This window comes from Balaenoptera acutorostrata, chromosome 5 (genome assembly GCF_949987535.1).
Source record: "Balaenoptera acutorostrata chromosome 5, mBalAcu1.1, whole genome shotgun sequence".
In the NCBI taxonomy this organism is placed as follows: Eukaryota; Metazoa; Chordata; class Mammalia; order Artiodactyla; family Balaenopteridae; genus Balaenoptera; species Balaenoptera acutorostrata.
In genome coordinates, this window is record NC_080068.1 from 9,581,828 (window position 1) to 9,608,137 (window position 26,310).

The 26,310-nt window shown below is 41.5% G+C and overlaps 1 protein-coding gene across 9 annotated transcripts in view; it reads left to right on the forward strand.

The window, feature by feature from the left end:
* The window catches only part of HERC3 (HECT and RLD domain containing E3 ubiquitin protein ligase 3), a 143,051-nt gene that overhangs the window by 46,116 nt on the left and 70,625 nt on the right, over positions 1–26,310 (forward strand). For 5 of the 9 annotated variants that reach the window (XR_009008308.1, XM_057546392.1, XM_057546395.1 and 2 more), the window contains 14 exons: positions 2,388–2,547; positions 6,338–6,414; positions 6,537–6,638; positions 7,245–7,466; positions 8,405–8,496; positions 10,786–10,916; positions 11,478–11,638; positions 13,859–13,935; positions 17,322–17,446; positions 19,063–19,122; positions 22,300–22,411; positions 22,822–23,011; positions 24,347–24,510; positions 24,643–24,756. Coding sequence is in view for 8 of the 9 variants with exons in the window: in XM_057546392.1 (XP_057402375.1) it covers positions 2,388–2,547; positions 6,338–6,414; positions 6,537–6,638; positions 7,245–7,466; positions 8,405–8,496; positions 10,786–10,916; positions 11,478–11,638; positions 13,859–13,935; positions 17,322–17,446; positions 19,063–19,122; positions 22,300–22,411; positions 22,822–23,011; positions 24,347–24,510; positions 24,643–24,756 (1,787 nt within the window). In the remaining variant the exon portion in view is untranslated. The remainder of the gene's footprint in view (positions 1–2,387; positions 2,548–6,337; positions 6,415–6,536; positions 6,639–7,244; positions 7,467–8,404; positions 8,497–10,785; positions 10,917–11,477; positions 11,639–13,858; positions 13,936–17,321; positions 17,447–19,062; positions 19,123–22,299; positions 22,412–22,821; positions 23,012–24,346; positions 24,511–24,642; positions 24,757–26,310) is intronic. The other 4 variants (XM_057546397.1, XM_057546398.1, XM_057546394.1 and 1 more) reach the window with 3 other exon arrangements.

Genomic DNA, 26,310 nt, shown 5'->3' on the forward strand with positions numbered 1-26,310 from the left:
AACTATGTAAATTATATTTATTTGGTTATTATGACTTTATGTACCATGATTGCTCTTATTTCCCGTAAAACACTGTGTTTCCTGGAGTTATTTCATTTTTTTCATTTGTGTAGTAATCTCTATTCTCTGACAGAAGTGTGAAACTCATGATAATATAAACTCCTCAGATTGTATGCCATTTTTCACTTTGGAGACATCCCTCCAACTCTGCTTCATAAGCTGCCACATAGCTGTCTTGGGAATGTGCTTCACCTTTTCCTGGGTAAGATTCCTATTGCCTGGAACCTGAACCTCCCTTTGTTTTGGAGGCATGACGTTAGGTAGCTAACTGAGAAAGGCAGCATGGGAGATAAAATATTTTGAGAGCCTTACATCCCTGAAAATTGTTCTTTTCCCCTTCCCTCTCACTTGATTCATGGTTGGCTAGATATGGAATTCTCGGTTGGAAGTCATTTTCTTTCAGAATTGAAGGCATTGCTTCATTGTCTTTCTAGTTTTCAGTATTGCTTCTGAGAAATATGATCCCATTCTGATCCCTGTTCTGTTGTATATAAACTGTTTTCCTTTCTAGAAACTTTTGGAATCTTTTTTTGGTGTTCTGAAATTTCAAGCTGAAGTGCTCTAAAGTAGGGTTTCATCAGTCTTTATTCTGAAGTTTTAATAGGTCCTTTCAATGTGAAACTCATGTCCTTCAGTTATGCGCAATCTTCATGTCTTTCTTCTTTGAAATTTTCTACTTTGTGTTTTTTCCATTCTCTCTTTTTAAAATTTATTTATTTAATTTATTTATTTTTGGCTGTGTTGGGTCTTTGTTGCTGCGTACAGGCTTTCTCTAGTTGCGGTGAGCGGGGGATACTCTTGTGGTGTGCGGGCTTCTCATTGCGGTGGCTTCCCTTGTTGCGGAGCATGGGCTCTAGGCGCACGGGCTCAGTAGTTGTGGCACATGGGCTCAGTAGTTGTGGCTCGCGGGCTCTAGAGCGCAGGTTCAGTCGTTGTGGCGCACGGCCTTAGTTGCTCCGCGGCATGTGAGATCTTCCCGGACCAGGGCTCGAACCTGTGTCCCCTGCCTTGGCAGGTGGATTCTTAACCACTGCACCACCAGGGAAGCCCTGCATTCTCTTTTTAAAGTTCTTATTTTTCCGTTGTTGGACCTCTTGGAATAATCCCCTCATTTCTTTCTTTTTTTTCCTCCTCTGTTGTGTTCTTTGCCTTTTTGTTCTGTTTCTTAGAAAATTTCAGTTCTTACTTCCCATCCTGCTTTTGAAGGTTTTTCCTTTAAATTTATGCTGCCATGTTTCCATTTTCCAAGATAACTATTTTTTGAATGTTGGAATGTTTCTTCTTTTATTTTTCTAATGACTTATTTTTTTTTCTGTTCCCTGCGTGATCTTTTTTTCTTCAGAGTTCATTTTCTTCTGTTTCCTTTGCTCTTTAACTTTTATGTTAAAATTTCCTCATGTATATGTTGATCCTTGGCCAGTCTTTTATATGTAAGAGTGAGGTACTGAAACGTGAGTGGAGCTGTGTGGGCAAGTCTTGTTAACTAGCGGGAAGCTGGACATTTCATTGGGGGACCCACAAATGTCAGTAGCTATGGGTCTTTTGGGCCAATTTTCTCAGAGAAATCCTTCTATCTTCTGGCTGGATAGGTATATATAGAGAGATTGTGTTCTGGAACTAAGGGGAGAAAGGTGTTTTTCTGGATGGGGGAGGTCTCATTGTTCCCAGTCAAAATTTCACTCAATCCCACTGCGTTTTTTTGTTTGTTTGTTTATTTATTTTATTTATGGCTGTGTTGGGTCTTCGTTTCTGTGCGAGGGCTTTCTCTAGTTGTGGCAAGCGGGGGCCACTCTTCATCGCGGTGCGCGGGCCTCTCACTATCGCGGCCTCTCTTGTTGCAGAGCACAAGCTCCAGACGCGCAGGCTCAGTAGTTGTGGCTCACGGGCCCAGTTGCTCCGCGGCATGTGGGATCTTCCCAGACCAGGGCTCGAACCCGTGTCCCCTGCATTGGCAGGCGGATTCTCAACCACTGCGCCACCAGGGAAGCCCCAATCCCACTGCTTTTAGTAACATGCCTCACTCCCACTCACACTGGGGCCTCTCCGGTTCCACATCTCCGGATAGTAAGCCTTCAGGCCTCTTTCTGGGGAGAAACACCAGGCACGGGAGGGAACATCTGGCGTGTGTGTTGCTCCAGGCGTATGTGCTACCCAGTATAGCTGGGGTTTCAGTGGATACCTTTTAGAAACGTATAACATCTTTATAAATTTACAGATGTAGTGGTACTCTGAAAAACACAACTGCCTAGGAAGCTAATTCTGTGTGATTCCTGTTTCTGGGCTTTACATTTTCCTCCTTTGGTTTTTTTTTTTTTTTCTTTCTTCAGAGCAAATTGGAGCTTTGGCAGATCAGCATATTGTCCACGTGGCGTGTGGCGAGTCCCACAGTCTGGCCCTCAGTGACCGGGGCCAGCTGTTTTCTTGGGGTGCAGGGAGCGATGGTCAACTAGGACTCGTGACTACCGAGGACTCTGTGGCAGTACCCAGGTAAGAATGTCAGTTGCTGTAAATATTATTTCCTGCTAGTTTCTTTGTTAGATTCCTTGGTTTGGGTTCTGCTTTCTTCTTTTGATTGCTGTTTCCTTTGTGTCACTGTCATGCCTTATACTGTTATAACGCTTGTCACAAAAATTATAATTATTTATAGAAGTGTCTGTCTCCAGTTAAAAAATGTGAGTTGTTCAGGAACTGTACTTTATTTATTCCAGTAGCCTAGTTGCTGGCAGAGTGTTTGGAACTCATTAATGTTTGAATAAAAAAACACCTCTTCACATTGCTGGACTTAATAACCTTTAACTTAAAATTGCAAACCTAAAATAATTATTCAATGAGTCACTTTAAAATAGAATCACAAGGCTGACCTGATACTCTAATAACAGGCCAAATTACCTTAAGCATTACCAACAGCTAAAATACCAAATATACATAAGTTCTTTAACACAAAAGTACTAATACAATGGTTTTTAGTCCCTTAAGTATTTACTTAATTCTGAATCTTAGATGATTTGGCTAAATACGTAACAGATGCTTCACCACTAAGTAAATGTCTAAAATATTGAAGTTACTTTCAGGTGGACGTTTTGGAGGGGGGGGCATCTCTGTTTGTTGAGAGTTCTTAATGATCAAAGAGGCCACTGGTTTATTTCCTTCATTTAATTCCTGCTCCTTCATGCTGCAGATGTACAGCATTCCTTGTATTGCAGTACTTGTCACATTCTTTGCAATTTTTAATTTAATAACTATTTTTAGTACAAAGCTGGGAGCGCTTGATGCCAGGAGACCTGGATCATTCATTTTAGCATTGCCATTGCTAAGGGTGCTCCAGCACATGCCTTGCTCAGTACAGGTGTGTTTATTAAATGGCCTCTCCCCCCCCGCCCCGCCCAATTATTGTCCCTTTTAAAGGACAGTACATTCTTCTTCCTCTTCCTTTTTTGCCCTTCTTAGATTTTTGTCTCTTTGATCAAAAGCTGTTTTAGGGAAAAGAGGAACAGGGAGGTAAGAATGATTTGATTCCATTTCCTGATTTAGAACAGGTAATGTCTTGGATTCATTACTTCCAAAAATTAATTTAATTTGGGGGGAAGAGGAAGAGTAGAAATTTTAAAAAGGGGGATGCTATATTTTAATGAAATTGTAATATTAAGGAAAAGATTTATAACATTAGTGACAAAAGTATTTCATTCGTTGATGACCAAAGACTCAAGAAAATCTGTTTAATGGCATTTCATTTCTAAAAATGGAGTAATCTGTGTTAGTGTAGCAGTTTGTTATTATTTTTATTAGTCATGTCTAAATTATGGATGACTTCTGAGCCTTTAGTTTGTATACAATTTCATATTATAACTTAATTAAAGTAGATTCATTAATTCATACCTTAGTATTGTGGAAAGTAACATAGTTTTGAGGTCATACGGACTCAGATTCCAGTACTGGCTCTGTTACTTATTAGGTGAGTGACCTTGGGCAAATTGTTGAACTTATCTAGGCCTCGATTTCCTAACTTCAGAATGGAGTTACGTAGTGTTGTGTACCTTTACAAAGTGATTGGGAGGATGGAGTAAGATGAGTAGGTGAAACACAGTATATGCTTGTGCAGGTGTGTCCCGTTTTCTCCACCTCAAGGGTATAGTTTCTTATTGTTTGTCTTGTCCTATTGGCCTGCTTCCTCTCTGTAACTGTGATTGTGGAGGTTGTATTGAGGGTAATGGTGACCCGTCAAGGGAGGAGAGGGGGAATTTGAGTGGAAGCTGGCCACGAAAAAGGGCTCTTGCCACATAAGGTTCTGAAACACTGGGCCCCAAGGCAGTATTACGTTCTCCAATTTTAAAACATAGTGGGGTTCTACAAGCTATTGATACGTGCAGCAATTTGGACAAATGTCCAGGGAATTATTCTGAGTGAAAAAGAAGCCAATCCCAAAAGGCTACCTACTGTACAGTTCCATTTCTATAACATTCTCAAAATGACAGAATCGTGGAAATGGAGGGTAGGTTAGTGGTTGCCAGGGGTTACGAATGGGGGAGGGGAGGAGTGGTTGTAAAAGTACAACAAAAGGAATCCTTGTGGCGTTGGAACCATTGAGTATGGTGCTGGATACATGAGCCTGCACAGGTGACAAAAATACTACAAACTCAGAAATGAGCACAAATAAATCTGGGGAAATATTGGCCTGGCCAGAAAGTTCCTTTGGGTTTTCCTGTAACATCCTATGGGAAAACCTGAATGAACTTTTTGGCCAACCCAAACATAAATGAGATTGGTAGGTTATATTAACGTCAGTATCTTTGTTATGATACTCTACTGTAGTTTTGCAAAATGTCATCACTGGGGGAAACTGGACAAAGTGTACAAGGGATCTCTGTATTATTTCTTACAAGTGCATGTGAATCTACAATAAAAAATAGTTGGGTTCTATTTGGTACTAAATGCATATGTGAACTCTATTTTATACATTTTTTTAGATCCGAGAAAATAAACCATTAACAAAAGCAACATCTACCTCTCACTCTAAATAACCCCCTCCTTGCCTATTGGATGTCTGTCTTCTAAAATGCCCTTTCCCGAGAGTGTGCCCGTCTGACTCCTTTGTTCCCATGGCATACACTTAATGAAGAGGAAAACGGCAACTTGTGAATTACTAAAATAGGAAGCAGCAGATAGTCTCAGGCTGTCCACCTCTGTTGGGCAGTGCCAAGCATGAATTTTTTCTTTTAATTCTCACCACAACCCTGTGAATGGGTACTGTTCTTATCTCTGTCTTTGACACGAGCAAGCAGAGGAGCGGGATTTAAAAAGTTATCATATGATCTTCCTCTTTATCATCCTAGGGAATCAGAGTTTTGGAGGCATTGCCCTTCTTAATTTTTTAAAATTATGGTAAAATACACATAACATAAAATGTACCATCGTAACCATTTTAGAGTGTACAGTTCAGTAGTGTTAATAAGTATATTCACGTTGCTGTGTGACCAGTCTCCAGAACTTTTTTATCTGGCAGAAGTTTAACTCTGTACTCATTAAATGACAACTCCCCATTTCTCCTCTCCCAGCCACTGGCAGGCACCGTTAGACTTTGATTTGTATGAATTTGACTAGTCTAGATATCTCATGTATGTGGAATTATGGAGTATGTCTTTTTGTTACTGGCTTATTTCACTTAGCATAATGTCCAGGTTTCATTCATGTTGTAGCATGTGTCAGAGTTTTTGTTCTTAAAGGCTGGTGAATATTCTGTTGTATACATATTCCAGATGTGTATACCACATTTGTTTTTCTAGTCATCTGTTGATGGATGCTTAGGTTGCTGCCACCTTTTGGCCATTTTGAATAATGCTGCTATCAGTGTGGGTGTACACATATCTCTTTGGTACCCAGCTTTCAGTTCTTTTGGACACATACCCAGAAGTGGGATTGCTGGATCATGGCATTGCCCTCATTTGAAAGCCATTTAGATACTAGCCATGTCCTTAGGGATCTTTCTCCTGTAGTTTACTCCTTTTGTCCCTGAATTGGAGATGACAAGGTGGGAATTAACAGAGGGCTATGGTAATGGGTTTAGGTGCAGAATGGTTTTTTTTTTTTAAACAGTAGCTACCTAAGAGGCAGGAGGTTAGTGAAAGACTTAATAGAATTATATCATGTAAGATTATATGTTTGATTTTAAAAAGTCTTTTGTGAAAGATGTTACTTATTACAACTGTTTTATTTAGTTGGGAATATTTCCAATCATTGTTTGTGAATGCCCTTCTTACGAGGAAAGTCTTTTCTGTTTTAGGTTAATACAAAAGCTGAACCAGCAGACAATATTACAAGTTTCCTGCGGCAACTGGCATTGCTTGGCTCTTGCAGCTGGTAACGTACATCTATGCTAATGTTATGTTAATTTGAGAACCATTCTCTGCATTTTTGTGTGATGTTATGTAACTGGATATGTTTAACTAACTGGTGAGGGTCTGTGCATTCCTGTTGGACAGCAGCGGTTCTCAGACAGCCTCTGTGTAGCTCATGCTTTTCTCAGGGTTTGGATGATGAAGGAGCTGGTCATCATTGCTGCTCGCAGTCTCTCTCGGGGGGAGGTGAGGAGGAGACAGTACGTCAGTCGTGTGCTTGAGCAGGAGATTGGTGTTTCTTAGCTACAGCTCACTATGGCGTTATATTCCACCGTGAAGCTCCCAAATAAATGAAGAAGGCGGAGTTAGAAAAACCTAAGCCAGCGAATAACGCTGTATTTTGTTAGGATAAATGTGAGGGGGAGTCAGCACCAACAGGTCCTGCTTGATTCTCTGTGCTGCCGTCCGGGTCATAGCTGGACCCCGTGAAGTCCTGGGTCTCTCATGGCCCTGGTGTGGTTCAGAACTCATTCACCTTGCTTAGTGGATCTAAGCCTGGTAATTGCCTATTCAAAACTGACTTGACTTAAACATTTACTTTTTTCTTTGCGTAAATGTTAATAGCCTTGGAAGGGTGTTAAGGCTCAGCCCATCTCTGTTGTCACGACACGTGGGAGTTTCGGTTGCAGCGTGAAGTGTGTCTGCTCCCTTGCTCTTGGGGGGCTGTGTGTTGCGGCCGGAGGGCACTAACGAATGAGCCTCCCGGGCAACCCTTTTGTTCTAACAGGGTTATTTTTGTGGACGGCACTTGTGTCATTTCTGGTAATACCAGTTACCCTCTTCTTATTTCAGATGGCCAGTTCTTCACGTGGGGAAAGAACAGCCATGGGCAGCTGGGCCTGGGGAAGGAGTTCCCCTCCCAAGCCAGCCCGCAGAGGGTGAGGTCCCTGGAGGGGATCCCGCTGGCCCAGGTGACTGCAGGAGGGGCCCACAGCTTTGCCCTGTCTCTCTCGGGAGCCGTGTTTGGCTGGGGGATGAATAACGCGGGGCAGCTCGGGCTCAGTGATGAGAAAGGTAGGTGAAGTCTTCACGTGGACCTCTTAACCTCATTTGTTTAGTATGTGCTTCCTGAGGCGCTTGTGTGTGCTGGCCCCGTGTCAGGCCCTAAGGGTGCTGCAGGGACCAAAACAGATAATACCCTTGGCTTAGCGGAGATTGCCTGCTCGTGGGCAGACGCAAACCACAAACCAGTAAGTATACAGGATGTCACAGGGTCTGAGAGGAGAGGTTCCTATTTCGTATAAGGTGGCCAGGGAGGGCCTCTCGGATAAGACGTTTGAGCAGAGCCCCGGAGGGAGTCAGGTCGGAGAGGAGGCCTGTAGATGAGCTGGGCGGAGACTGCTGCAGTCAGAGGGAGCAGGGCGTGCAGAAGCGCCGATGCCGGGGGATCCGTGGTGGGCTCAGGGCTGGGGTGAGTGGGAGGCGGGAAGAGTAGCAGCTCAGAGAGCTAGGGAGTCCCCGTCACGCGTGGCCTGAAGGGCAGGGTAGAGATTTGGGCTTCTCTCCGTGAAATCAGGGAAGACACTGAGCTGTAGGTGCTGAGGAGAAGAGCAATCCAATTTCGCTCTGCCTAGAGTGGGTCCACGGGGGAGGCTGGAAGGCCAGTTTGGAAGTAGTGGGAATAAAGATGGATCTGAATGTATTTTGAAGGCGGGGCCAGTTGATTTTGCTCATTGTTGGATGTGTAGTTTGAAATAAAGAGGAAAAGCTGCAAGGGTGAAGCCGCATTTATGAAATGAGGAAAGCTATGTCTGGGGAGTGTAGGGAACCCAAGAGTTAAGTTTTTTAAATACATTAAAAATGAGGCATCTGTCAGACATCCAAGGGGAGGTTCAGGCAGGAAGCGGAAGGTGAGAGTCAGGAGTCCAGGGGGACCCAAAATTCAGGCTAAGACAGCTGTGTACATCTCAAAGGCAAATGGTAGTGACACTGTGGTATTTCTCTTATTCTAGATCGAGAGTCTCCTTGCCATGTGAAGCTGCTACGAACACAGAAGGTCGTCTATATCAGTTGCGGAGAAGAGCATACGGCAGTTCTCACAAAAGTAAGGGACTCGGAGTATTCCAGTTTGTTCCGTGGCGCTTTGGTGCTGGGTATGACGCGAGTGCTCATTGATCATGGTTTGGTTGGTTGGATAGGGCCTTTTAGAGAGGGCAGTTGATAGTGTCTAAAAGTAGTCCAGTGTTGTCTCCCTTCTCAGCAGCCGTCTGCATTCTCCCTCTTCCCTCGCTCCACTGGCGGTCAGCCTCCAGGCGCTCAAGAAGACGGACCCTTGCCCCATTCCAGTTGACACTAGCTCCCAGGCTAAATGCATATGACCAGTATCCCTACGAAAGCTCCCCAGTAACAAGGAGTTAGGCATTAATTCAGCCATACTTCCCTGAAGACCTTTATTAGAAGTAGCACAAAAGTATTTTTTTAAAATAAATTTATTTATTTATTTTATTTTTGGCTGCGTTGGGTCTTTGTTGCTGCGCGTGGGTGGGCTTTCTTTTAGTTGCGGTGAGTGGGGGCTACTCTTCGTTGTGCTGTGCAGGCTTCTCATTGCGGTGGATTCTCTTTGTTGCGGAGCACGGGATGTAGGCGCACAGGCTCCGTAGTTGTGGTGCACGGGCTTAGTTGCTCTGCGGCACGTGGGATCTTCCCGGACCAGGGCTCGAACCTGTGTCCTCTGCACTGGCTGGCAGATTCTTAACCACTGCACCACCAGGGAAGTCCAACACAAAAGTATTTTTTTCAAGTTGAGCCACAGTGAGATTTAAGAATTTCTAAAAATATGAGGGACTTCCCTGGTGGCTCAGTGGTTAAGAATCCACCTGCCAATGCAGGGGACACGGGTTCGAGCCCTGGTCCGGGAATATCCCACATGCCGCAGAGCAGCTAAGCCCGTGCGCCACAACTACTGAAGCCCTGCACGCCTAGAGCCTGTGCTCTGCAACAAGAGAAGCCACCGCAATGAGAAGCCCACGCACCGCAATGAAGATTCAACACAGCGAAAAATAAATAATAAATAATAAATAAATAAATTTTAAAAATAAAAAATAAAAATATGAGAATAATACATTCAAATCACTTATTATTAAGGGAAGCTAGTGGTGTTTAGGGTGTGTCCATCAACCTCCTGAGACTGATATCAGGGAAAAATACGCCCTTTCAGAAAAGATTCTAGGATGCCACTGGGAGAGAGAAAATGCTAAGCTGGCCTGACCCTTTTGGCATTTCTTTGGCATAAATTTGTTCTTAAAGTGATTTTTTCTATTATGGAAGTAGTTCCTGTTCATTATGGAATAACTGTGAAATAAAGAAGGATTCTAACTCAAAAAGAATCACTGTTAATATTTTGGTGTTTTCAAAGCAGAAATAGAGACACAGACATAGAGGACAAAGATATCGATACCAAGGGGGAAGAGGGGGGTGGGATGAATTGGGAGATTGGGATTGACAAATACACCCTATTGATACTATGTATAAAATAGATACCTAATGAGAACCTACTGTGTAGCACAGGGAACTCTACTGAATGCTCTGTGGTGACCTAAATGAGAAGGAAATCCAAAAAAGAGGGGTTATATGTATACGTATAGCTGATTCACTTTGCTGTATAGTATAAACTAACACAATATTGTAAAGCAACTATACTCCAATAAAAAAAATATAGATATATATATATATATATTTTGGTGTTAAAAAGATAGTTCAATGTATATATAACTTTCAAATATATATAGCAATATTCTGTGTTCCTTTAAAACAAGCCATTTAAATATTTGTAAAAAACAAAGAACAATGTAATTAATGTCTTAAAATTATCTACCTATTTCTTTTGCTTCTAAAACAGTTACGTCTAGAGAGAATGAGAAGGTATTTTCATGTCGAACAAATACTATTATAGATTCACTTTGATAAAATGCCTTAGCGTTTGGTCAAGTACAGCTGCTAAAAAGATCTTCCTTTCCAAGGAATCTGTGGAACATTGAATTTCTTACATACAAATGATCACGCAAAATCATCTCATTTCACCTGTCTTTTTCTTCTTCTTTTGTTTTCCTTCTTATTAACACATCGCTGTACTTCTAAACAACTTTCAGAATTTATAGATAGCACACATTCCCTTGAGCAATACTGTCTTTATTCCATAAAGGTGTAGCCTTAAGTTCTTTTTAAATTACTTTTCCATTTAATCAACGTTCCAAAGAAGTGATTTGGCTGAGTACCAAGCGAGCGTAGCGTTCTTATGCAGACGGTTGTGATACGAATTTTGTATACAGAGGCTAAAGGAGTGTACGCAAACTCAGAGACACAGTGCAGTCATGTGGTGTTTGCTCCTTGTTAGAGTGGAGGTGTGTTTACCTTTGGTGCTGGTTCCTGTGGGCAACTTGGACATGATTCCATGAATGATGAGGTTAATCCCAGAAGAGTCCTGGAGCTGATGGGCAGTGAAGTCACTCAGATTGCCTGTGGCAGGTGAGTGCTCCTAAGAGCGTCCCCATAACTGTTAAGACCCAGAAATGGATCTTGTCTTTGTAGTGACGGAGTATGTGGTTAGACCCAGCCACCATCGTTTTAAGAAATCTTAACTGCATGCACACCTATGGTGAAAGCTTGGAGAGAGTCCGACCTGAGCAGGGTGTGGCGAGGAAGGGTTTTAGAGAAGCAGAGCCGCCTGGGGCCAGGATGCTTCTTTGGGATAAAGAATAGTGCGATGTGTGGGAGACATGAAGAAAGGAAAGTGAGAGAGCCTCAAAGAATGTCTTGGAAATTTTGCTGGTCCACCCCGCCTCTTCCCACTCATCCCAGAGGCAGCAGGCCTTCAGCTCTTTCCGAGTCTTGCCGTCATCCCGATGACCTAGATTATCAGAGAAGGATGGTGTTACGACGAGCCAGCACTGCAGAAACAGGCACCTGTGAACACAAGGGGCACCTGTGGGAATTGCAGTGCTCCCATGTGGAAGTGAAAAGTCAGAGTGTGTATTCATCCGTATCAGAAGGGATGCTGATGGGTTAATTTACATTATTTTCCCCCAGACAACACACCCTAGCCTTTGTGCCTTCTTCTGGACTCATCTATGCGTTTGGTTGTGGAGCAAGAGGTCAATTAGGAACTGGACACACTTGTAATGTCAAGTGCCCATCACCTGTGAAAGGTTACTGGGCCGCCCATAGTGGCCAGCTTTCAGCCAGAGCTGGTAAGAGTGATTTTTATTAGAATTTAATGGTATTTTAAATGCTCAAAACAATTGTTTATAGAACACGTATTTATTTTTTACCTTGAGGTCTTTTGGAAGGAATGAATGTGAGATATTTTAACGTCAATCAACAAGTATTTGAGTACTCACTATGCATGAGGCTCTATAGTTGAGATCCTAGAGAATAAAGCAAAACGTGTAATTTTGGCCCTAAGGACCGTGGTGGTGGTGTATACGTTTTATTTATTGTTGTTGCTGATAATGAAAGTTCACGTTTACTGAATGCTTAACCAAGTTCCATAACCATGCTAAGCACTGCAAACAACCTTAAGAACTAGTGGTTATTATCTCCATGTTGGAGATGAGGAAACTGAGTCTTAAGGAGGTTAAGTAACTTGCCCGAGATGATACAGATTCGGGGAACAGGATTTAAAACCAGGTCTGCCTCATTCTGAAGCCTGTGTTCTTTTTTTTTAATTTTTAAAAATGTTATACAGTTTTTAAAGATTACACTCCATTTACAGGTATTACAAAATATTGGCTATATTCCCCGTGTTGTACAACACATCATGATAGCCTGTATTATACCCAGTAGTTTGTACCTCCCACGCCCCAACCCTATATTGCCCACCCTAGTTCGAACGAACCACTAGTTCGTTCTCTGTGTCTGTGAATCTTAAAGCCTGTACTCTTCATGCCTGTACTGTGTTAACTTTCCTTTATGATTGCTATTTTGGTCAAAACATGACATGATTTCTTTTCATGCCATTTTTTCCTTCTCTTCAAAAATAGTTGAATTTTGTTCCATTTAGTTTCAAAATAGTTCCATTTCATTAGAAATCAAAATAAGGCAGTCACTCAGTAAGAGTGACTTGAAATAATAAATCCGGAAGCTTCAATGCAGCTGGAGAGTCGTTAGAAAGAAGTGTGATTTATTAATTAATTAATTTTGATTTTGAAGACTATAAAATGACACACTTCTGGCTTGATCAGAATTTTATTTTAACAATAACAATCATAGGTTTCCTAGTGGGTTATAAGAAACTTAACTACAGGGATGGAGTCTTTTCCCCTTTATAAACCTGGCATATAGCACAGGGCCTGGCACAAACTTCTCACTGAATAAATATTTATGGAAGGAACATATGAGCATCTAAAAATGTAGTGGAACTTAAACTGTAAAATAAACAAGATTTTGTTTAGGTGATGTTCCCCAAAGTGAAAGAATGGCTTGGTGTCCTCTTCTCTGTCATTTGTAAATTTCTTTTTCTCTAAGGCATTGTACACATGTTAGGAATGCAGATATTTAAGAAATACCACCAATGTAAAAAACTCAGACATTTTATAGGTTAATTTGAAACCACAAAGTTTTTGAAGTTTAATTACCGCATAACTTACGTGATCATAAATCTGTGCTTGGATGTTTGCCAAAGTAGGTAAATTTCAATTTGTTATGTAAATGCTGTGGTTTTAGGAACCTTCCTGGTAATGTGGGAGCACAGAGGAAGGCATCAAGGAGTATTCCGGTTAGAGGAAGTCTGAGCTGTGTCTTAAAGGATGATTTGCAGTTAGCCAGGTAGAGGGCTGCGAGTGGGTGGGCGGTGGTGAGTACCGTGGAATCGCACATTCCAGGAGCACCTTTCCAGTTACGCTCTAGGAGGCGCCGTTTATGGCGAATGCGGTGTGCACTGGGGGAGGCAGAGAAAGAGGCGAGGAGGTAGGAGGTAGTGTGGTGTGTGAGAAGTAAAAGCAAGGTGGTGGCAGGGGTGTGTCAGCACGGGCGCAGTATGATGGGAGGCAGAGCGGGTGGTAGGATGCCGAGGTCCTTCGGAGGCAAGCTGCGTCCTGAAGGCTGCAGACCACCACACTCAGGTGCCGAATGATTTCTTAGCAGATGTTACGGTTTATGGTAGTGACTGTTTCAAACGTCAGGGCAGTGGCATGACAGAGTTAGAATGAAAAACAGAAACGAGGTCAGGACTAGCTGGCAGTGGGAGGGAGGGAGGGAGGGTCAGAGTGGAAGGTACAGTTTTATATGTTTAGTTTTAACTGCAGTAGAAACAGTCCTGGGAAGAGAGCCAGGGGAGGAGGTTTCTTACTTCTCGGACATAATTAAATGGATAGGAAACCATTCTGAAGCATATTTTGGAATATTAGAAAAGGGGATCAAGGAAAAACGTTAATTGTTGAAAAATATGCTCTTGAAAATTTTTTTGACAGATCGCTTTAAATATCATATTGTTAAGCAGATCTTCTCTGGAGGAGACCAGACTTTTGTACTTTGCTCCAAATATGAGGTAACATTTTCTTTTGACTGTTATTTTGGGGGTGGAATAAGGGTGAACCAATATTTATTTTGATAAATAATTACATGAGAGCAACGTTACTTTTTGTTGGTACCAATTTTATTATATTAAAATAAGCCAACTAAACCTTGAGGTAATCTCCATTTTGCTTCCTTGAAGTGCCCGTAGTTTTCTTGGTATTTTAATCACAGAGTTCTAATTTATAATTGAAAATTATTTATTTACATCTGGATTTGTCCCACAGGAGATTTAAGGAGGCCTTAGAGAGTTCACACTCACTTCGGGATTATTTGACTTTCCATCCTTTCCTTCCCTGTTACGTAGCCACAAATGCTGGGTATCTGAGAACTCTCTGGGTTTGTCTGATGTGATTGAGCCTACGCAAAGTATAAGGGATGCCACAGTGTTCAGCTCTCCTTTGTTATTGATCATCCGCTCGTAGCACCACACTAAAATTTCCCTCTGGTTGTCTCCTGCATCACTGTGGTGGGTGAGTCAGGAAGAATGACATTCTTTCAGGGGTGGAGGTCGAAGAGAACGTGGGCCAGGTATCTGTGGCAGGGCTTGAATTCATCCCCCTCTTCTGGACGAGAGATACCAGTCTGAAATCGGCAGCGCAGATTCGTTTCCTGCCTTCCACCCCCTCCCCTGCTCCTAGGCTCCGTCTCCTCCCTCCCTCCCCACCCCTCTCCTCCCCTGTCCACACAAGCACTTAGGGAGGACCAACCATAGGTAGTGCATTGGTCCTTATCTTCCCCTGGAGGAGCAGGGAAGGGCCCTCCGTGATGACAAAGGAATCAGAATAGGTTGGAAAGAAAATGAGGGTCTGTGGACACAAGGGGCCTTGTCGCTGCTGGGAACTCTCCGCCTTACTCTGATACTTCGCCATCTTTCAGTACGCGATGTTCTTGCCTTCTGGTCAGTATCATTCTAGGACTTTGGTATTAAAGGTTGCGGTGGGGTCTGAGGCTGCAGGTTGGACAGCTGAAACTGACAACTGGATATTTTCCAGGTCAGGATCCTGGAGAAAGTCCTGTTGAGTGCAGCCATCTGGGGTGATTTGGAACTGTTGCTTTAGACCTATTTTAGGACCAGCTTCAGTGCTTCACAGAGAAACCTGGAGAAAAGCTAAGGCTATTCTTTGTTCCTTTAAGATGCTAATAAAGCGAAATATGAAAAGCCCTGAATCTCTGCAGGATAATAACTTTGTGTCCACAAGTAGTAGAGTTTGAAGTATTCATTTCCCTGTGAAACTGGCTTGATTAACCAACTTCAATTTTCCTGTGAAATTCAACGTGAAACTTTGTCTCATTTCTTTTGTAAATATGGTATCTGATATTTGTAGTTGGCTTTTAAATTTACTGTAATTAACCCTGTTGGGACTGGAGAACAAAACGTTGATGAGAAGGACGTGAAAGTAGCCTATTGTTGGAGAAATTAAATTTTCCAGGTTAAATTTTAAACAACTGTTAAGAGTTGTATGCGTTAAAAATGTAAGATAACAAAGAAAAAAGAAACTAAAAATAGAATATGACTTAGAAAAGTATTGTTTGTTTGATTTTGAAGTATAATTAACCTACAACACTATTTTAGTTCCTGGTACACAACATAGTGATATGATATTTCTGTAATTTCAAAATGGTCACCACAAGAAGTCTAGTTACCATCTGTCACCGTACAAAGATATTACGTAATTATTGACTAAGACCTAGGAGTCTTAAAAAGACGCTGATGTCTCTAGAGATTCTGATTTAACTGGTCTAGAGTGTGGCTTGGCTGTCGGGAGTTTTGAAAGCTCTGGTGATCCAAAGTGCAGCCACAGTTGGGAAACACCGACCTAGACCAATTTTTTCTTTTGGGGCTGTATGTAATTCTAAGGTATGGAAAATCGACGCTTTTTCTTGAGTCTTTATGTGATTCTGAGGTTGTACTGCATGCAAGGCATCTGTGGTTTATTGGACTTGCAATGAAGACTGACAGAATAGTTCTTTGTTTATATTTTATTGTAAGTATGTGTTAAGTGTCTATGTTCAGCTACCCCTTTGAATGGGGGGAGTAATTAAAATTTACATAATGACAGTGAGTTGCAAGACCATGGTGGCAAGGCAGTCTTGTTTGTGTGTTCTCAAGTGTCTGCTTTGTCTTATAGGTTTTCTCTATGTAATCCAAGACGGCTTTTGTTCTCTCAATACATGTCTGTGGTCATTTTGGTAAAATAATTATCAAGAACAGATGATCATAAACTTTGACAAGCGTCTCTGATTTGTTACATGCCCTTCTCCTTTCCCCTTATAATGATATCTAAACTCATAACTCTGAGAAAATAACCAAGAAAATTTACTCAGAAAGTTGTGTTTTTATGTGCAGGTACAAAGGAGAAAAAAATGATCATCTGGTTAATGCTTTAATATTACTTTTTTCCTCCTTTTTAGTGACAAGTACAGGAGGCATAAAGCACTTTCAACTTTTTCTTAGTTCTAGATCAAGAACAGGATTTGGGGAAAATAAGTTGAAAAAGAGCAATTTTAGGAAATAGAAGTGCTTATATTATTATTATTATTTAATCTCACTGAAGAAAGGACATACAGTACAGTGCTGGGCAGCATTTGGGATTTTCAAGGCCATTATTGACGTGTCCTTTTTGTTACCTTTCTTATAAATTTATAGCTCTATACTTTGAGCAAGACATTAAGAGGCATTAAGTTTTCATAGATGATTTGCAATACAGGTTGTCACTGAACTCTGACTTTTTATAATACGTTTTGTTGGAGTTTGGTCAACAGTTATGGCAAATGATGAGTAATTTATAAGCCTTGATGTTATGGTGATTCAAAGCAGAGCGGGAAAGAAGCCTGAAGAAGTCATATTGGTTCGGTGTCTCTGGGGAGTGTGCTGAAGGGCCGTCCCAACTCCAGAGCTCCCCACGGGATTGGTTGAGGGCTCTGCAGTTCAGCTTCTCCTTCGGCCCAATCCCGCCTCCTTCATCCCTAAGGAAACGTGGTTCTAAAGCAACCCCCGCCCCCGAACATAAATCTCAGGCTCAGAGTCTGTTTCCCCGAGGAATCTTACAGGTTTACATCCTGCTGGAGGCAAGGGGACTGGCTGGGTCCTGGTACCACGCCCCCACCAGCTGCTGGGTGGGGAAGGACCGAAGCGCTAGCCCAGGGCAGCACAGCTGGTAGCCCTCGGGAGTGTATTCTCTCGGGAGCTGGGGGAGGGAGCGCCCACATTCTGAAGGGTGGGAGGATCTGGCAGTGCACGCCAGCTCCTGTATGTAAGTGAAGCACCAAGCGGGGAATATATGGGGAGAGCGAGATGAGAAAAGATCCATGCTACTACACAGTTTCTCTTTTTTATTGTTACATTTAATCCTTCAGAATTCTTCTCCTGCTGTTGACTTCAGGATGATGAACCAAGCCCATTACACCAGTTTAATAAATGACGAAACCATAGCAGTTTGGAGACAAAAACTCTCAGAACACAACAATGCAAATACAATCAAGTATGTGGTTGCTTGTTTTCATTTTTTTTCAAAGTGTGTTGGAACTTCCTAGCTTAGTGATTTTCCCTACTTCCATATTGAGGTTGTGAAGATAAATGGAGTTTTACATTTTAGGGAATCATATTCTGGGCACATGTTATTCAGGATTTGGCGCCCTTAGACCCAGATAACATAATAGGTTGTTCCCCCATTTTCTCGCAGAATGTATTCCTCAACCTCCCTTGTTTGGATCTTAATCCTGACTGATGAAGGCCTGGGTTGGCCTTTCTGCTAAGAAAACTCAGTGTTATTGTTTAACTCCAAGAGTTTCTTCATATGCATATCCCAAAGCATCCCGAATCTAAGCTTATTTTACCTAATCTGAGTAATTTAGCATTTTCACATTCAAAATGATCAGTTGAGATAGTAATTCGGTGTCAAGTAGAGAAAAAAGTACAGTTAAAGGACTGAGGCCTTTCAGCAAGTTTATTTCATTCTTAAAAGAGAATTTTTTTTTTTTTTTACATTTTTACACATTTTATTGGCTTTCCTCAGCTTTTCCATTTTTCTGCGGAGTCTAATTCTTGGGAGTGAATGAATCAGGCTGAATGTTAGGTGGTGACGGTTCCCAGAAATGTGTATAAAGCATCTTGCTTTATGATAGAGATCGTAGTGGAGCAAATGCCCGGGGCCCTAAACTTTGGGCACACCAGGTGGCAGCTTTTTGAGTGGAGGGTCATTGGGAATGCCCTAGAGCAGCTCCATGGGGGTCCTCCGAATCCCTCTAGCTTTGGGTGGTTCTGCTGGGATGCTCAGGCTGGAAGGTGGCAGGGAAGGGGCTGGGGGACTAGACTCACCGTGGGAGGGGTGGGGGCACTGAGACCTCCTTGGCTGGGACCTTGACACTTTACCAATTCTTAGTTTTCTTATTTACAAAAGGACAGGATGCAAGAAATGGTCTCTAAAGATCTTTCCTGACCCGGATTCTCTGATTAATAGAAGTTGCTGTGATCCCCTCCTCAACTGTATATTTGTTTTATTCCTTGCCTTTTCCTTATGTTAAATAAGAGAGTCCGGGGTTCCGGACTGCAGTTTCACCCTGGGTCCTCAGAAACTAGCGGTTTCCTCAGAAACGATGTAATCTAGGTAATAGGAATAAACACTTATTTCACTTACTTTTAGTTTCTTTCTCAGATGGGCAACAAAATAGAAGGAAGTACTTGTTTGGTTATTAATTCGCAAAGATAATTTCTGTGCTTGGTAAATAGCAGCTCAGCTTCTCTGTTTTTGGTTTTATTTCGTGTTCACTTTTGGAGGTGAGGTGGGGAGTGTCTTAGATGATTGGTGGGAAAAGAACGTTCAAGATCATTATTCTTAGGCCCAAGAGTTTTCTTTTGGTAGCTTTGATGCTGTCTTTTTATTTTAACATGACTTACGGAAAACTTACGCTCTTGTCCATCTTGAGACATGACACAATGCTTCTCTAAAGCAATGTACGTTTTCCAAGGCTTCACCTGGGTAAGAAAAAGCGGCTATTAATGGAACCCTGGAATAGAGGACTAAACCTGTTGTTAATGCTTAAACAACCATTTATTTGTAATTATTAAAGGCTTCCCTCCCTTTTTCTTTCTGAGCAGCGGTGTCATTCAGATATTATCTTCTGCAGCCTGTTGGAATGGAAGTTTTCTTGAGAAAAAGTAAGTGATTCAGTCTTTAAAAAAAAAAAAAACCCACATGTGATGCAAATACTTACTCAGCAAAGGCCATGAAAGACTACTGTTCTCTCTTAATTAATTAATTTATTTTTGGCTGTGTTGGGTCTTCGTTTCTGTGCGAGGGCTTTCTCTAGTTGCAGCGAGCGGGGGCCACTCTTCATCGCGGTGCGTGGGCCTCTCACTGTCGCAGCCTCTCTCTTGTTGCGGAGCACAGGCTCCAGACGCGCAGTCTCAGTAGTTGTGGCTCACGGGCCCAGTTGCTCCGCGGCATGTGGGATCTTCCCAGACCAGGACTCGAACCTGTGTCCCCTGCATTGGCAGGCAGATTCTCAACCACTGCGCCACCAGGGAAGCCCCTAGACTTCTGTTCTCTTTGATGGTGGTTGGCCTTAATTCAGTGGATAAGCCAGTGGTTTGCACAGAAATTGGAACGCCCAGTGATGATGAGTGAGAGGACCTCAGGAAGAGCGATCCTGATTCATGCCTGGTTGGCAGAGAAGCAGGTTACCAGAGAGAGAGACGGCATCTCAGAAAGGGTTGGTGTAGTCAGAAGTAAGATTTTTCAGGGCATTCCAAAATGTTAATCGTATTTATTCTTAAATTCTTAATTCTTTAAATAATCTCCTTGGTTTCTTTGGTTTGCTTTCCCATAGTTTTTTCTTTTCTCAAAAAGAGTGCATTTAGGGAAAAAGTTCCAAGGAGGCTTCAGGGACTCCTTGGACTCAGGGCCAGCCCAGCCCACCAGGAAATTACATTTGGCCTGAACTCCCAGGTTGTAAGTAATGTCTCTTGGCTGGGCCTTATCCCTTCTGCAAATATCCTCCTCAGGAACTTGCTGCAGCAGAAGGGTCTTGTCATAGGTTTTGACCTTTGGTGATCCCAAGTCCTGACCATCTTTCTATCCTTTTCCTGCCAGTGGCAAGGCTAATGAAATCCCATAAAACTTAGACTTCAGTTCTGTGTGTGAATCTCATCTCCCACTCCATCCCTGCCCCAAATTCTGTCCCTAACTGGGTTGCAAGAGATTGCTTCAGAAACTCTGTTCAGTTACAGTTAAAGATTGCATAAAGTCATTTACTTGTATCATTAGGGCAACTGAAATGAGCTCATCCAGTTCATTTCAGAGTCAATCCTTAGGCTTTTCCTCCGGGGAAAAATATTCTGTATTGTGCTAACGTTGGTCTTTTAGAATAGTGGTTCTCAACCAGGCTGATTTGCTTCCCAGGGGACATTCAGCAATCTCTAGTGACCTTTTTTGGTTGTTACGGTGGTGGAGAATATACGACTGGCATCTAGTGGGCAAAGGCCAGAGATGCTACCAAACATCTCACAATTCCACGCACCCAGAAGAGAATTATCCGACCCCAAAAATCGGTAGTCCCAAGGTTGAGAAATCTTATTCTAGAAGGACAGCTTTTGTGAAAGTTGGGAATGGCTCTTGGCCGGATTTCTTAGGCTCTCCATCCTTAGTATCATGGATTCTGTAGATTTGTGGGTAAAACCTTTTTTTTTTTTTTTTAAATGGACTTTGGTGCTATTTCTGGAGTTCTGCTCCTCCTGCTTTATGTAAAATACATCGTAGTAAACCAGTGAAAATGAAGATCCAGTTTAACAAAGCATAAATACATGTAGATAAAATATTTTGTTTTTTCTTAACAGCATAGCAGAAGGTACTTCTAAGCATATGGAAGGTTACCTATGGGACATTGGAGTTAATTTCTATGTTTTGGGCAAATTTATTTTTAGAACGGCAGTGACAAAAGATCCAACAAACAAAGTCTAAGTTACTCCTCTTGTTTGACCACTTAGGTTCCAATACATATAATTATGGTTTTTTTCAAATGTTAGAAACTCTACTTATTTTTTATAGATTAAAACAGTGATGCCAGATGGTATTAAAACTATCTGAATGTGTCTGTTACGCATAAACAGAAGGCTGTTTTGCAAATAGATAGTTCTTTTGTAATTAGCAGATGTGGTATGTTCAAGAGTAGGAATTTAAAAGAGACATTCTCCAAGTCTCTAAAAAACTAAGACTTTATTTAAGGTTAGAAAAATGATTAGTTGCTCGGAAGTTAAAAACAGTAGCAGTGAAATTAGTCCTTGAGTGAATGTAATCGTATCCCTTGTGTTAACTGAGCGAGGCATTAACTGTGCATTTATTGTAGATCTGATTTTTTAAAAACTACTTGCTTTAAACTTGGCATTTGTTGATGAGTGGGCCAGTTTGCACAAGGGATGTTTTTTGCACCTAGGCATAGCATCTACGTCTAGTTCAGTGTACCACAATGACAGAAAGAGTCAAAAATACAAAAGTAAATCAGGAAAATAACACTGTGCATATAAATTTCAAGACAGCCTCAAATTGAAATGATGATCCTTGTACTTTGACTTGAAGGAAAAAAAATTTTTTTAATTAATTAATTTATTTTTGTCTGCATTGGGTCTTCGTTGCTGGGCGTGGGCTTTCTCTAGCTGTGACGAGCAGGGGCTACTCCTCACTGTGGTGCACGGGCTTCTCACTGCGGTGGCTTCTCTTGTTGCGGAGCACGGGCTCTAGGCGCACGGGCTTCAGTAGTTGTGGCTCACGGGCTCAGTAGTTGTGGCTCGTGGGCTCTAGAGCACAGGCTCAGTAGTTGTGGCGCACAGGCTTAGTTGCTGTGCGGCATGTGGGATCCTCCTGGACCAGGGGTCAAACCCGTGTTCCCTGCATTGACAGGTGGATTCTTAACCACTGCGCCACCAGGGAAGCCCAAGACTTGAAAATTTTAAGATCGTCTTGAAAAAGGGATTCTAGAGAGATTTATTCTGTCGGGTTTCCCCAAAGTTAATGTTTTTGTGCATCTGGTCTGCCAGGTCAGATTTAAATCTGATCATCTGATCAGTATGTAGAGTATGTATTTTGTTGACAGCTTTATAATTCCTACCTATCAGAGTGTTTGCTTTGTTTTTCTTTTATTACGTATTTTTAAAAAATTAATTTTTATTGGAGTATAGTTGCTTTACAATGTTGTGTTAGTTTCTACTGTACAACAAGATGAATCAGCTTTACATATACATATATCCCCTCTTTTTTGGATTTCCTTCCCATTTAGGTCACCACAGTGCATTAAGTAGAGTTCCCTGTGCTATACATATTTTTTGTTTTTGTTTGTTTAGAATTGATGAGCATTTTAAAACAAGTCCCAAAATCCCTGGGATTGACCTGAACTCAACTAGAGTGTTATTTGAGAAGTTAATGAACTCTCAGCACTCCATGATTCTAGAACAGGTATGTTTTTTTACTTTTACAAAGTGCGTGCTTAAAAATGCATTTTTGCATTGAAATAAGTTGACTTTCAAGAGGAAAAGAAAGAGTAGGATGAAAAGGCAGAAGTCTTGCATAAATCATAACTCTGTAAAATATTCACTTTGGGAATTTGACCTACCTTTAACTTTCTCTCTGGCTTAAGTTTTTCTAAGGAAATGCTCCCCCAGAGTGTAAGGTCTGCATGGGCAGACCTTTGGCTTTTCTTTTCACTGATGTATCCTCAGTGCCCAGACCAGTGCCTGGCTCATAGAGGGTCTTGAGTACATAATGAATGAGAGTTGAGAGTCTCTCAAATAGTTTATGAATTTAGAGATCAGGTAACTAGATCTCAGGTGTGTTTGAATTTCTCAATACTCTTTTCTCTCATGCAGATCTTAAATAGCTTTGAAAGTTGCCTGATTCCTCAGTTGTCAAGTTCACCACCAGATGTTGAAGCAATGAGAATCTACTTAATACTGCCCGAGTTTCCCCTGCTCCAGGATTCTAAGTATTACATAACGTTGACTATTCCCCTGGCTATGGCCATTCTGCGGCTGGATACAAACCCCAGCAAAGTCTTAGGTGATTTGCTACACTGAATACCAGAGGTTTTGTGCTTTTTATTTTATTCGTGTGACCATTGGCTCCTGGTGGATTGACATGCAAGAATCTATTTGTTGCCATTTAATATCCTTAACACTTAAACTTTTCTTTCTTTGCTGTTAATTTCTAATTTGCAGTTTAAACAAGTCGAACCATTATTTAGGTTATTTGAAATGATTTACGCCAAACTAATCTTGATTTTTAAATATTCACAAAGTTAGATTATTAGACTTTATTTTTTTCTCCTCCTACACTTGCTAGTGGTTAATAGTGCCTCAGAATTAGTGTCCATCTGTTGTTTTTTCTCTTATACCTAATTTAGGGGGTGGGAGTGAAATGAACAGTTGGGGTGTGATACACCGGTCTCCAGAAAAGGAGAGGAAGAAAATGACCTTAATGGAGACTTACCAAATGTTTGTTTTGTTTTTCTTTTTTAGGACAGTTGAGTCCACACTGATTTTTGCAGGCTACGGACACTTTGCTGAGATAAGAACCTTCCGTTCCTCAGTGAATTGGAGAGTGTCTCTCATGGGAGTAGAGCCTGAGATGTTTTTATTAATCAAATGCAGAACGTCTGTCACCTGGCTTTTTCCTTTTATTTTATTTTTTCCTGGTAACTTCTTTTTAGGTATTCACTGCAGCTCAGTAACTTCTGCGTTCCATAAGGACTAGGACGTTACTTGAGTGTGGTCTCCCCGTGAGTAAAGAGACCTGTGTGGCTCAGGAGGGAATCACTGGCTTTTCCATGTTGCTTCCACCTTTTGTAGAAGGTGGAACCATTCTACAGATAATCATGAAAGCACTGTAAGATGTTAGTCCTTAATTTTTTTTAAGCTCCAAAGCCCTTTGGGGCATATTTTCTCAGGTGTTCTAATAGACTGTGAGGTAGAGATAGCAATCTTTGAAGGAATATTACCTGACTTTTAAAAGTTTGGGGTTTTTTTTTTACAGGACTTAGGTGGTGGGTGAGAAGAGGGCTGAAGGGACGAGGATATGTGAATGCTCCTGCCCGAAATACGTGCCCGAGCATCTTGTCCACATGTGCCCTTGGAACTGAACTTTTAGATTAGCCTTCTGGATGAGTCCTTGAGGAACAAATCAAATAAAGCTTTATAACTAAGCTCCAGGATTCTCGTACAGCTGCCACTCTCTCCAGAAATGCTTTAATGGATTCTTTTTAAAGTTAGTTTTGGGAAACTGTATTTTAGACTAATGCTTATCTTCTAGCTGGAGCAGTTTTTAGCTAGTAGGCAGAAGACATCAATACTTGATGAAGGTCACATGTTGAAATATGTCTTTCCTTTCTTTCTAAAGATAACTGGTGGTCTCAGGTATGCCCAAAATACTTCATGAAGCTGGTAAACCTCTATAAAGGTGCAGTCGTTTATCTACTGAGAGGAAGAAAGACATTCTTAATTCCTGTACTGTTTAACAATTATGTTACAGCAGTGCTCAAGCTCTTGGAGAAGTTATACAAGGTGAGCATAGAGAAGAGCCAGAGGGGGGAAGGATTAAGGGATAGTAGGGTAAAATGATCTACTGAGATGTTCTATGGGAAGCCGTTTACCAGTTGCCTGGGCCTTAGTTGTCCTTGTTTTGTTCTTCATCAGGTAAATCTTAAAGTGACGCATGTGGAATATGATACATTTTATATTCCTGAAATTTCCAGTCTTGTGGACATTCAGGAAGACTACCTCATGTGGTTCTTACATCAAGCAGGCATGGTGAGAATTTGTGTAAAGCATATCTCAAAGCTTTAATCTTTTTCTCAGAGTACAAGTAAGGGCAAGAAAAGCACATCTGAACTCTAAAATTTGTCCTTGACTTTGATGTTAGTGCTATACCTGTGTTTTATCAGCTGGCTTTTGCATTTTTGAAACACTGAAGTGCTTTGAGTAATCACAAGCAGTCACAAATGGGTAGTCACCCAGAACGGTATAAATTTTAATTAGTTGCCAACATTAAAAAAAATCAAGGTATCTAAAGTAGTCAAACTCATAGAAAGTAGAATGGTGGTTGCCAGGGTCCGGGGAAGGAGAAAATGGAGAGTTGTTGTTTATTGGGTATAGACTTTATTTTATTTATTTTTTTAATTGAAGTATAGTTGATTTACGATACTGTGTTAGTTTCAGGTGTACAGCGCAGTGATTCATATATCTATATCTATATATGTTCCTTTTCAGATTGTTTGCCCTTATAGGGTATTACAAAATATTGAGTATAGTTCCCTGTGTGATACAATAGGTCCTTGTTCTTCATCTGTTTTGTATATAGTAGTGTGTATATGTTAATCCCAAACTCCTAATTTATCCCTCTCCCCATCTTTCCCCTTTGGTAACCATGAGTTTGTTTTCTATGTCTGTGAGTCTATTTCTGTTTTATAAATAAGTTCATTTTTATCGTTTTTTTAGATTTCACATATAAGTGATATCGTATGATATTTGTCCCTCTCTGTCTGGCTTACTTTACTTAGTATGATCATCTCTAGGACTTTCAGTTTTGCATGATGAAAAAGCTCTGGAGATTCATTGCACAATAATGTGAATGTAGTTAACACTAATGAACTGTACACTTAAAGATGTTAAAGATGGTAAACTTTATACGTCTTTTACCACAATTTTAAAGAGTCCAGGCACATAAAGTGTACTTCTGGCTTTTCTTGAAACTCGGAAGCTCTGGCAACATGACCCGTCTTTCCAGATGGAGCTGGCTGGCTGGCGTTCAGTGGGGGCTCTTTGGACGAGGCTGAGACGTGCCCGAGTCCCCCCTGCAGCTTGGTTTTGACACCGAGGAAAGGATCATTTACTAATTGTCTTCATCGAACAGCTAGCCTACTTTAGTCATCATGTGTCAGCTGCCTGAACCCTACAGGCTACCTCTGACTTGGGATTACGTGTGTGAAAGTGTCACGTGTCCCTGACCTGGTTCTCACTGTACGTTAGAACTGCGGGTTCCTGCCTGCCACCCTTGGCCTGGCTCCTCAGTTTGATTGTAGACTGGCTTGGGATGTATGCAAGGCTTTTTAGGATCCCCCATCTGTGGATTATGTAAAAATTTGAGTGATGTCAGAAAACAGAGTGATTATTTGGTTATTATATTCAGTGAAGCCATGCATAGCAGACACATTTGAGGTAAGTCCTTGCCAATTTAGCAGATTCATCACTGACCTTTAGGCAGTATTTCCCTGTACCCTGTAGGGCTTTTGGAGGTCAGTAGTGGTTTCCAAAAGCAAGGCATTTAAATCGGTTTATTTAACGAAGGAAGATTTTTTTCCTTCG